At 38.4% G+C, this 13,008-nt stretch overlaps 1 protein-coding gene across 1 annotated transcript; it reads right to left on the bottom strand.

The window, feature by feature from the left end:
* Window positions 1-612: 612 nt before the first annotated feature.
* LOC119070174 (CTD nuclear envelope phosphatase 1 homolog) lies at window positions 613-2,087 on the bottom strand. Its single transcript, XM_037174483.1, has 3 exons — window positions 1,813-2,087; window positions 1,308-1,490; window positions 613-1,245 (listed from the first exon to the last, which is right to left on the bottom strand). Exons 1-3 carry the CDS (start codon window positions 1,933-1,935, stop codon window positions 1,054-1,056), a joined length of 498 nt encoding a protein of 165 aa, XP_037030378.1. The 5' UTR covers window positions 1,936-2,087; the 3' UTR covers window positions 613-1,053.
* Between the last annotated feature and the right edge of the window lie 10,921 nt (window positions 2,088-13,008).

Below are 13,008 nucleotides of genomic sequence, written 5' to 3'. Positions count from 1 at the left end.
ATAATTGAATGCCGAATAGAATGATGGCAAAAAAAGTTTTAAATTTGGGCCCTTGGACTAAGGGATATACTCGGTCCTAAGTGTTTTTTGCACATAAATGGAATAAATCTCATCCGATTTTGCTAGATTTTGTTTCATTTGAGAAATAATTGAATGCCGAATAGAATGATGGCAAAAAAAGTTCCAAATTTGGGCCCTTGGACTAAGGCCGCTACTCGGCCCTAAGTGCTTTTTGCACATAAATCGAGTAAATCTCAACCGATTTTGCTAGTTTTTGTTTCATTTGAGAGGTAATTGAATACATAATGGAAAGTTGGCAAAAAATTTTGTGTTTCTAAAATAATGTCGTAAATTGTTGGTTTTATTTGAGAGGTACTTCGTGCGGGCTTTCGTAATTGCGCTATGCGCAATTTTAAAAATGAACACTTTCAGTAAATTTGACCATGCCCAACTTGACTTGCATTTTGGTAACAGACGCATTAGAGGGTTGTAGACGTATTAGGGTTGCGGGCGTATTACGGCTACGGACGTATTATGGTTACGGACGTAATAGGATTACGGGTCGTACGGGGCTAAGTCGCAGCAAACGCTCCGACTGTTCTGATGCCTTGTTTCTATTACGCAAATTATAGTAATTTACGGCACGGAAATCACCAGCTGCATTTGGGAAGATACACAAAAAAAGGGAAATCTTCCAAAACAACTACAGCACAGTGGTTATATTCTCGTTGGGGGTCGTTTATAAATGACGTAACGCCAAAATCCTGATTTATCGGAATTTTCAAAGAAAAATGTATGGAAGGTGAATGATCCCTTCGACACAATTGTAATTAAATTGACTGGTACATCTTGTGACAAAAACGGGATATATACTGTCACATAACAACATCGAGATCCTCAGATTCACTATACAGAAGATATTTCAAGGTCATCGTCATGTGCTAAGTTTGTCGAAATAAAGTTCCTCAAAAAACCACCCATCCACATCTCAAATCAAAATTAACTGGTCCAAGAATTAAATATAGATTTCTCCGCACCCGAAACACTCACTCGCTACCATAAACGATGGAAATGTAAATTTCGTGACAACACCGATCTCACGTCATTTGTGAAACGTAACGCATCTAACAGTGGCAGCAACGATAACAGTGCAATGTCCATTGGATCCGAAAACCACGATTTTATTGGTATCGCATTGTTTGGAAAGCATCGGTACGCGTTCGGCGAATTGTCTATGATAAAAATCTGCGAAATGGAAAAATCGCACAAATTTTAAGGGTTATAACACGGGGAGGCATAGCACTTACGTTATTTAAGTCATTATTGATAGCCGTTAGGTCTTTGGTGTATGACGAAAAGTCAGGAGTGCAGTGCTGGCGATAGTATCTTCTGCGCAGTATATTCCTGCCGGCATCTAGTTTATCTGCAACAGCTGCTCCATAAATTTCCATACTTGCGGTAAATACGACCACGTCGTACCATTGAGAGACCTATTTTCGAAACGGTAAATAAACAAATTTTGATATGCTGGTTGTGTATGTGCGCCGAAAACCAAAAATTTTGAACTGAATGTCTTTTGTCACGTTAAATGATAACAGTTTCCGCGCCGTTTAGCTCTCTGTTTATAATCAAAGTGAGATCCCTCTCACTTTCCATTGTTAAAAAGTAAACGGTGTAAGTACAGCTTTACGCAACACAAACACAAATTCCAGAAATAAAGTTTAACATTCCCATTCAGGCCTAGACTTATCAATTTCACAGTTTTTCAATTTCGGCGATAATTTTTGTCATGCGATGGCAATGTCAACTTACCACACTCAAAAAGAAGTCCACATGCGGTCGCTTGTGAACGAAAAATCGTACAGGATGTCTATCGATCGTCACTTTCACCGTAAAATCGTGCGGTGTGCCAGGTTTCACATTGTTCCTGGGCATAGCATCATGGTGTGAATGGATCAGCGTCTCATCCAGATCGAGTACCAATGTTTTCCTCTGGACCAGGCTGAGTCGATGACGTGACACCGGCGATAACGGGAATATGTCGTACTTGACAGGCTGATACTGTATAAACTAATCGGCTCATATCAAAAACATTTTAGTTGAAATGGATTGCACTTAAAAGTTAACATGTGACAGATCTTTGTCAGGCCTCTCACTCTAATTCCGGACTCCTTATTAAGGAATTAAGGAGGTTTCAGCTCAAATATAAGGAGAAATAAGGAAATTGTTAATTGAAATTAAGGAAAAATACAAATTTTTCAACTTAAAAGTTTCGATACAATTTAACAAAGTTCACTACTATTCTCTAGAACAAATCTACTTTGTTAAACACCTATTTGTTACACACTTCTCATTTGACTGACTAGCCGAAACATAAATAAAGGCCGTCTTCACTACCTAAACGTTTGCTTACAAGGATGCTCGTCGAAAGCTCTCCATTCATGTTTCTGAAGTACCGGTTACTGCTCCGCACAAATTTCACATGGGTTGGTAGCCAGATTCTAGTCATGTAAGAATATACAATCAACTTTCGAAAACCCACTATTCTACTTTTAGAATGAATCTACGGGCTGTGTAATGCCAATGTAATTCACGTGCGATGGTGCCAATTTTTCCCATTATAAACTAGTTCTGTTCTGTAGTAGCCAGAGTATTTCTTCAAAACTCGAATAATCGGGTCTGTTCCATGTTTTCTAGTACGTTTTAATAGTCGGGCAAGAAACTGATATATCGAACCAGGTTATGACGTCGAGTTTATATCTAAGACTAAAATTCAATCTATTTGCCCAACGGCATTGATTCATCTGAGCTTTAGTTCAACTTTCCGTGGGTAGCACGACATTTTTTTAAAGTTGACTTAAGTTATGTGATCGACTATGCCTTACTGAATACTTTTCATGGAATAACGTTCAGCGTGATTTTTATCTATAAAGATCCTGCTAAAGCTTACGCTGATCTCTCACTTTTTTAATGAATACTCATAGTATGTGCATAAGCTTGATAAACATCATGTTTTTTCCTTGCAAGGTATTGTCCACTTCAATTATTTGTCATGGGTCTAAGTGTCGCAGAACTGTTCTTTTTATTGCATCAAGCTCTCGCAATTCGATGAAGATCGACCTTTTTTCGAATATAAGTTCCTAAGTAATCCGTACTAACCGGTTGAGTTATAACCAACATTTGTGCTTCTTGCTCTCTTGCTTTCAATTATATCCGAAAAAAAAAAAATTTGCAACCCTTTTTTGGAATGCCATTTACTTTGCTTAGTCTCATATAAGTCCGAAAATAAGAAATTTAAAAAAATGTTAAACAGTGTCTTTTAAGAATTGAAGGCGCATAAATCGTCATTCCATTCATTTTAAAAACCTTTGTCTATAAGGATACTCGAGAAGAACCACAAAAAACAAGGGTAAGGTCCAGTAAATCAATCAATTGGAATGACACATGCGCCACCACTTCACTTTTCTATTAGAGTTCTTTGTGTAAATAATAAAAGTATTTTAAAAATCAATATTTGCCGCGCACGAATTTTTTAGCCCCGTACGAAGTACTGGGGCTTATAGTTTAATATGACCGTTATGTAACATGTCTGAATGAAGCAGACAGTTAAGGGCAAAGACTTGTTAGCTGTCATAGATGCACAAATCGGCCAATAAAAACAAGGGCATCGAACAGTCGGAGCCGTTTCTGCATTGCCCCGTACGACCCGCTAATCCTATTTCGCTCCGCTAACATAATACGTCCGTAGCTAATACGCCCGGAACCCTAATATGTCTACAAACCCTCTAATGCGATCTGTTACCAAAATGCCAGTCAGTGGGCCCCGATGGGTCAAATTACTGAAAATAGTTAACATCATCATAAAGCTGCAGATGCTAGCTTTACAAAGATACCAAACACTTCATATTGAAATAAAAATGTGATTAACTTTTGACACATTAGGTGTTACGGGTCACTTCTACTCGCTAAAACTCTTCTGAAAAGAAATTTTCGTTCAAATTTTGAAACGGCTACACACACGGCAGAGTAAAGTAAACCAGGCAGTATCGCTTTATTTGACTAGGGACCTGAATCATCTAAGTAGCCTTTCATTTTGCGAATAAAAATGTTCAACTTATGTCAGTGTTCATTTGAGTTCATTTTCATTCAGTGTATTAGGTCCCTTATTTGACGTTTCGAAAATGAACCACTCCTGCCTGGTTTATTTTACTCTGCCAATAATGAGCAGAAATTCGTTCTTATTCATTTGACTCTTACACAGCGAAAAATGTGGGTAACAAAAGAAGTTCACTGTGATTGAAAATGTATGAAATGCTATGAAAAACGTTAAATGTAGGTAACAATTTTTTTGAAGAAAAATTGGAAAATCTGAGGAAAATCGGAAAATTTTGGAATATTTTAGGATCCCGAAAAAAACTTGGACTTTCCTTTTCCATTTGAGCTATATATCACTACGATGGGTGATGAAATCAGCTCACAATAATTCATTAAAGTTGCCTCTGCACGGAAAACTTTGAAAAGGGGTGGAGGGGTTAAGGGTGGATTTTTTAAGGGCTAGTAATTGTTTTTAAAATCTACGTTTCAACATTAATCACTGGTCTACTGTAATTTGCACTATTTTTATGTCTTTACAAAGGACCCGCACTAAATTTATATTTTAATTATATACAAATTCTATTCTATCAGTAACTTTGGCGACGATACTTTCCAATAGCGTAGAATGCGGACTGGAATTCGCCATATTTTTCATACATTTTCGAGCTTGTGCAAATTGTGTGTTTTTCAAAAATGTTTTTTAAGATGGCATACTACTTATTGAGAGCCATCTGTTGAAAAGCTTCGTGTAAACAGCGTCTTTTGTATAAAATAAATCACAATTTGTGTTATCATTATTGAACGGAATTCACATCGAGACACGTATCGGACTACAAAATATTAAAGTTTGGACCTTTTATCACCAAATTGCAGAAAAAAAATGTTTAAAATAATTTATGAAACGAATGATAATAACGTTTTAAAACAGCACTACACTGGTCACGAAACATGTAGAATTTCACATTATTTACACATACAGATGCTTTGGGACCATCATTTTCTTATTGAAATCGGTAGCGTGCACAAATTTCTATCATATTCCGAATGGAATTTGATTATAATCACTTCTAATTAATTAAAAATAGGAAAGAAAACCCGAAATGATTGAAGAACTGCCATTTTTCATTTCTGCAGCTTTCATTTTGAGAGTCTTATGAATTGTATAAAACTAGTTGATGGTATAAAAAAAGGGCGACAAGGTTTTATACAATTCATAATACTCTTAAAATGTATAAATCATCATTTACTGTTTGTTCAAAAATGAAATGCACAGTTTTTAGTATTTCGAGACATTTCAAAATTGCAATCTGTCAGATGTAAAGGATGCGTTTAATTAACCGGCGCATTAACAGATTTGAAATTTGAATGGTTTTTCCCACAGCTACAGATTTTTGCATGTTAAGTTTCTTACATTTTTTGCAAATAGCATTTTAATAGTAGGAAACTTAGATTTCGTCAGAAGAATTTGCGAACAGAAAAATTTAAATTTATTTTTAGTCTGAGTATTGTTCTACATCTGTAATTTCTCTTAGATCGTGTCTTTATTCAAAGAAATCGATGGTGTTGTACAGCGGCTAACTGTTCAACTTCAATTAGCAGCAAAAATCATCACGGAAAAAAATTCAATTAATTGAAGCAAATTTAATGTTCACGGCGATTCTGCAGAGTATTTTTAAGAAGTTAAACTGGAGTAAAATGGGAATAAAGATAAATGGAGAGTACCTGGGCAATCTCCGCTTCTCTGAAAGTTGGCCTCAAGATGAACTTATCGAAAACAAAAGTCATGACCAACATCGGGGACGATAGAGAAATCAAAATTGGTGACACTGTCATTGAACGAGTCGACAGCTATGTATATCTAGGACATAAACTGAAGTTAGGTCTGGACAACCAAACTGCAGAAATAAGACGTAGGATTGGTCTTGCATGGGCAGCGTTCGGAAAACTCAGACTAATTTTCAAAAGCAAAATGAATAATAGTCTGAAACGCAAAGTTTTCGACACTTGTGTCCTTCCAGTGCTCACTTATGGAGCGGAAACGTTAACTTTAACGAAAGCATCCGAAGATAAATTGAGAGTGACACAAAGAGCCATGGAACGGAGTATGCTTGGAATAACACTCAGAGACAGAATGACGAATCAATGGATTCGACAACAAACCAGGGTCGTTGATGTCATGGAAAGAATAGCATCTCTGAAATGGAGCTGGGCGGGACATATTGCAAGAAGGACAGACGACCGGTCGCGACCGTTGGACCAAAAAGATCATGAACTGGCGACCATATAAAAGACGAGCTATAGGTAGACCACCAGAGAGATGGACAAACGGAATTAAGAATATTGCAGGTACAAACTGGCAGCAAATGGCAATGGATGTTGGAGAGGCCTACATCCAGCAGTGGATAGAAACAGGCTGACAAAGAAGAAGAAGAAATTTAATGTTGAAAATTTGGTTCGAATATTTAAATATTTGTCACAAATATTTCAAATATTTATGAGAAATAAATTCAAAATTATTTGTGACAAATATTTTAAATTATTTGTCACAATTTTTAGCCCCGTACGAAGTAAGATTAATATGCCGTTTGTAACACGTCGAATTGGAAGCAGACAGTAAGGGCAAAGCATTTGGTTATGTTCATAGATGACGAATCAGCAATAAAAACAAGGCATCAGAACAGTCGGAGCGTTTGCTGCGACTTAGCCCCGTACGACCCGTAATCCTATTTCGTCCGTAACCATAATACGTCCGTAGCCGTAATACGATCGGAACCCTAATACGACCCTCTAATGCGTCTGTTACCAAAATGCAAGTCAAGTTGGGCATGGTCAAATTTACTGAAAGTGTTCATTTTTAAAATTGCACATAGCGCAATTACGAAAGCCCGTACGAAGTACTTCTCAAATAAAACCAACAATTTACGATATTATTTTAGAAACCCAACATTTTTTGCCAACTTTCTATTAGGTATTCAATTATCTCTCAAATGAAACAAAAACTAGCAAAATCGGATGAGATTTACTCGATTTATGTGCAAAAAACACTTAGGGCCGAGTAGCGGCCTTAGTCCAAGGGCCCAAATTTGAAACTTTTTTCGACACGTTCTCTTCGGTATTCAATTACCTTCCATAAAAAACTAAATCTGGCAAAATCGGATGAGATTTACTCGATTTATGTGGAAAAAACACTTAGGGCCGAGTAGCGGCCTTAGTCCAAGGGCCCAAATTTGAAACTTTTTTCGACACGTTCTTTTCGGTATTCAATTACCTTCCATAAAAAACTAAAACTAGCAAAATCGGATGAGATTTACTCGATTTATGTGCAAAAAACACTTAGGGCCGAGTAACGACCTTTGACCCTCCCAACAAGCCCGCGCTGCATCTTACCCAAAAACATTGTTCAGCAACTTTGTTCTACTCGTCAATACCTTTCATTTGATATATCACAAGCAGCTATTGCGTGCGTATTTCGGTAGATATCGTCGAAATACTGAAAAACACCTATAGGGCCCTAGCTCTGGAAGGGCCGACCCTACCATGCCCATTTTCGAACTTGACCTTACTTTTGTCGATACCAATCGGGGAAAAAAAGAATTTTGAAAAAAGGTTGTGATTTGCTCAAGCTAGAGGGGTCACAGACGGACGGACGGACATTTTTTTTATGGCGGATTCGTCATCTATTAACATAACCAAATGCTTTGCCCTTACTGTCTGCTTCCAATTCGACGTGTTACAAACGGCATATTAATCTTATAAGCCCCCAGTACTTCGTACGGGGCTAAAAATGTCCGTCCGTCCGTCCGTCTGTGACCCCTCTAGCTTGAGTAAATCACAACCTTTTTCGAAAATTCTTTTTTTTCCCCGATTGGTATCGACAAAAGTAAGGTCAAGTTCGAAAATGGGCATGGTAGGGTCGGCCCTTCCAGAGCTAGGGCCCTATAGGTGTTTTTCAGTCTTTCGACTAAATACGCACGCAATAGCTGCTTGTGATATATTAAATGAAAGGTATTGACGAGTAGAACAAAGTTGCTGAACATTGTTTTTGGGTAAGATGCAACGTGGGCTTGTTGGGAGGGCTCAAAGGTCTTTACCTGGCCCTAAGTGTTTTTTGCACATAAATCGAGTAAATCTCATCCGATTTTGCCAGTTTTTGTTTCATTTGAGAGATAATTGAATGCCGAATAGAATGATGGCAAAAAAAGTTTCAAATTTGGGCCCTTGGACTAAGGCCGCTACTCGGCCCTAAGTGTTTTTTGCACATAAATCGAGTAAATCTCATCCGATTTTGCTAGTTTTTGTTTCATTTGAGAGGTAATTGAATACTTAATGGAAAGTTGGCAAAAAATTTTGGGTTTCTAAAATAATGTCGTAAATTGTTGGTTTTATTTGAGAGGTACTTCGTACGGGCTTTCGTAATTGCGCTATCTTCTTCTTCTTCTTTTTCAGCCTGTTTCTATCCACTGCTGGATGTAGGCCTCTCCAACTTCTTTCCATTTCGTACGATCCATTGCCATTTGCTGCCAGTTTGTACCTGCAATATTCTTAATTCCGTTTGTCCATCTCTCTGGTGGTCTACCTATAGCTCGTCTTTTATATGGTCGCCAGTTCATGATCTTTTTGGTCCAACGTTCGTCTGTCCTTCTTGCAATATGTCCCGCCCAGCTCCATTTCAGAGATGCTATTCTTTCCATGACATCAACGACCCTGGTTTGTTGTCGAATCCATTGATTCGTCATTCTGTCTCTGAGTGTTATTCCAAGCATACTCCGTTCCATGGCTCTTTGTGTCACTCTCAATTTTTCTTCGGATGCTTTCGTTAAAGTTAACGTTTCCGCTCCATAAGTGAGCACTGGAAGGACACAAGTGTCGAAAACTTTGCGTTTCAGACTATTATTCATTTTGCTTTTGAAAATTAGTCTGAGTTTTCCGAACGCTGCCCATGCAAGACCAATCCTACGTCTTATTTCTGCAGTTTGGTTGTCCAGACCTAACTTCAGCTTATGTCCTAGATATACGTAGCTGTCGACTCGTTCAATGACAGTGTCACCAATTTTGATTTCTCTATCGTCCCCGATGTTGGTCATGACTTTTGTTTTCGATAAGTTCATCTTGAGGCCAACTTTGTTTGCCTCTTCACTTAACTGTTGTAGCATAAGCTGAGCCTGACCTAGATTCGCTGCTATCGGTACAATGTCATCAGCGAAGCGGAGATTGCTCAGGTACTCTCCATTTATCTTTATTCCCATTTTACTCCAGTTTAACTTCCTAAAAACACTCTGCAGAATCGCCGTGAATAATTTCGGTGAAATGGTGTCACCCTGCCTTACACCTCGGCCAATTCTGAATTTCTCCGTGCTCTTATGAAGTTTTATACATGAAGTAGCATTTTTGTACACATATCGAATTGTGTTGGAGTACCTTGAGTCTACTCTACATTCGTCTAATGCGTCCAATATCGACCATGTTTCCACTGAATCGAAAGCTTTTTCGAAGTCTATGAATAGCAAGACTATGTCGATGTTGTATTCACGACACTTCTCAATAAGCGTTCTCATCACTTGCAAATGGTCGTTTGTGCTGAAACCAGATCTGAAAGCAGCTTGTTCAACAGGTTGGTAGAAGTCGAACTTGTTAGTGTTCCTCTTCGTAATGATTTTCATAAACAACTTGTAGAGTGTTGACAATAGGCTTATGGGTCGGTAATTTTCCAGCTTTGTTATGTCTCCTTTTTTATGCAGCAATGTAATTACCGCATTTTCCCAAGCTTCTGGTACTTCTTCCCATTGGAGACATTGATTAAACAAAGCCGTGATTGCCTTTAATAAGGAGTCTCCACCTAGTTTAATGGCTTCCACTGGAACACCATCTTCTCCTGGAGACTTTTTGTTTTTCATCTCGGCTACTGCGGCCTTGACTTCATCAACAGTTATGTCGGGCATATCATCCGATCCCACGTTTCTTATTATTGGTCTATCTTCGGTTTCTTCCGTTGGACTCTGTCTTGCTGAAGAAAACAAATTCTCATAAAATTCTGTTGCAATATTTAATATCGCATTTCGATCCGTTTGGATCGTTCCTGTTTTGTCTCGTAATTTGAAGATTTCTTTTTTGGCGTTTGTCATTTTTCTCCGTAGGACTTTCATATTGCAGTTAGCTTCAATTATGTTTTGAGCCAATTGGACATTATATTTTCTTTCATCTGATCTCCTTGCTTTGTTGATACTTTTAGACAAGTTCCGGTATTCCACCGAATCTCGTCCTCCGTTTTTTACCAACTCTGCTCTGCTTGCGATCAGGTCTAATGTTTCTCTGCTGAGTTTTGATTCTTTCCCTTGGACGGATTTGCATTTGGATTTCATGAAACCCATTATTGTATCGACGATTTTGGTATTCAATTCGTCCAATGTTTCACATTGATTGTTGACGTTATCTAATTCGGCAGTCATTTTCGTAGCAAATTCTTCATTTTGTGTGTAAAGCCGTTGTACGTCAATCCTTTCACTTTTCTGAACTAGTTGTGATCTTTGAAATCTGGTATTTAACGTGACTCTTGCACGAACCATTCGGTGATCACTACCTGTTGAAAAATTGTTTAGGACCGTAACGTTCTTAACGGTTGACTTACAGCCAGTTATGATGTAATCGATCTCATTTTTCGTTACACCATCTCCACTAGCCCAAGTCCATTTACGTTGAGGCTTTCCTGCAAAAAATGAATTCATTGCGTACAAATTGTGTTGCTGTAGGAAGTTGAGTAAAACATTTCCACGCTCATTTCTTTGGTCGTTGCTAAAACTGCCAATAGAAACTTCGGAGTCTTCTTCTCGTTTTCCCAGCTTCGCGCTATGCGCAATTTTAAAAATGAACACTTTCAGTAAATTTGACCATGCCCAACTTGACTTGCATTTTGGTAACAGACGCATTAGAGGGTTGTAGACGCATTAGGGTTCCGGGCGTATTACGGCTACGGCCGTATTATGGTTACGGACGAAATAGGATTACGGGTCATACGGGGCTAAGTCGCAGCAAACGCTCCGACTGTTCTGATGCCTTGTTTTTATTGTGAATTCGTAGTCTATGAACATAACCAAATGCTTTGCCCTTACTGTCTGCTTCCAATTCGACGTGTTACAAACGGCATATTAATCTTATAAGCCCCCAGTACTTCGTACGGGGCTAAAAACACTTAGGACCGAGTAGCGGCCTTAGTCCAAGGGCCCAAATTTGAAACTATTTTTGCCATCATTCCATTCGGCATTCAATTATCTCTCAAATGAAACAAAAACTAGCAAAATCGTATGAGATTTACTCGATTTATGTGCAAAAAACACTTAGGGCCGAGTAGCGGCCTTAGTCCAAGGGCCCAAATTTGAAACTTTTTTCGCCACGTTCTTTTCGGTATTCAATTATCTCTCAAATGAAACGAAAACTAGCAAAATCGGATGAGATTTACTCGATTTATGTGCAAAAAACACTTAGGGCCGAGTAGCGGCCTTAGTCCAAGGGACCAAATTTGAAACTTTTTCGCCACGTTCTTTTCCATATTCAATTACCTTCCATAAAAAACTAAATCTAGCAAAATCAGATGAGATTTACTCGATTTATGTGCAAAAAACACTTAGGGCCGAGGAACCACCTTTGAGCCCTCCCAACAAGCCCACGTTGCATCTTACCCAAAAACAATGTTCAGCAACTTTGTTCTACTCGTCAATACCTTTCATATATTGCGGATTCGTCATCTATGAACATAACCAAATGCTTTGCCCTTACTGTCTGCTTCCAATTCGACGTGTTACAAACGGCATATTAATCTTATAAGCCCCCAGTACTTCGTACGGGGCTAAAAATGTCCGTCCGTCCGTCCGTCTGTGACCCCTCTAGCTTGAGTAAATCACAACCTTTTTTGAAAATTCTTTTTTTCCCCGATTGGTATCGACAAAAGTAAGGTCAAGTTCGAAAATGGGCATGGTAGGGTCGGCCCTTCCAGAGGTAGGGCCTTATAGGTGTTTTTCAGTCTTTCGACTATATCTACCGAAATACGCACACAATAGCTGCTTGTGATATATCAAATGAAAGGTATTGACGAGTAGAACAAAGTTGCTGAACATTGTTGTTGGGTAAGATGCAACGTGGGCTTGTTGGGAGGGCTCAAAGGTCGTTACTCTGCCCTAAGTGTTTTTTGCACATAAATCGAGTAAATCTCATCTGATTTTGCTAGATTTAGTTTTTTATGGAAGGTAATTGAATATGGAAAAGAACGTGGCGAAAAAGTTTCAAATTTGGTCCCTTGGACTAAGGCCGCTACTCGGCCCTAAGTGTTTTTTGCACATAAATCGAGTAAATCTCATCCGATTTTGCTAGTTTTCGTTTCATTTGAGAGATAATTGAATACCGAAAAGAACGTGGCGAAAAAAGTTTCAAATTTGGGCCCTTGGACTAAGGCCGCTACTCGGCCCTAAGTGTTTTTTGCACATAAATCGAGTAAATCTCATACGATTTTGCTAGTTTTTGTTTCATTTGAGAGATAATTGAATGCCGAATGGAATGATGGCAAAAATAGTTTCAAATTTGGGCCCTTGGACTAAGGCCGCTACTCGGCCCTAAGTGTTTTTTGCACATAAATCGAGTAAATATCATCCGATTTTGCTAATTTTTGTTTTATTTGAGAGGTAATTGAAGGGAAAGTTGGCAAAAAATTTTGCGTTTCTAAAATAATGTCGTAAATTGTTGGTTTTATTTGAGAGGTACTTCGTACGGGCTTTCGTAATTGCGCTATGCGCAATTTTAAAAATGAACACTTTCAGTAAATTTGACCATGCCCAACGTGACTTGCATTTTGGTAACAGACGCATTAGAGGGTTGTAGACGTATTAGGGTTCCGGGCGTATTACATCTACGGACGTATTATGGTTA

This window comes from Bradysia coprophila, assembly GCF_014529535.1.
Source record: "Bradysia coprophila strain Holo2 chromosome X unlocalized genomic scaffold, BU_Bcop_v1 contig_537, whole genome shotgun sequence".
Taxonomy (NCBI): Eukaryota; Metazoa; Arthropoda; class Insecta; order Diptera; family Sciaridae; genus Bradysia; species Bradysia coprophila.
Note: the sequence above shows the minus strand (reverse complement) of the source record. Positions and strands in the feature narration are given on the sequence as shown.

Coding starts and splice junctions, on each gene's coding strand:
- LOC119070174 (XM_037174483.1), bottom strand. CDS start 1,935: ATGCCCAGGAACAATGTGAAACCTGGCACACCGCACGATTTTACGGTG. Junction 1,491..1,812: donor TGGACTTCTTTTTGAGTGTG/GTAAGTTGACAT, acceptor TTTCGAAAATAG/GTCTCTCAATGGTACGACGT. Junction 1,246..1,307: donor TCAATAATGACTTAAATAAC/GTAAGTGCTATG, acceptor TCCATTTCGCAG/ATTTTTATCATAGACAATTC.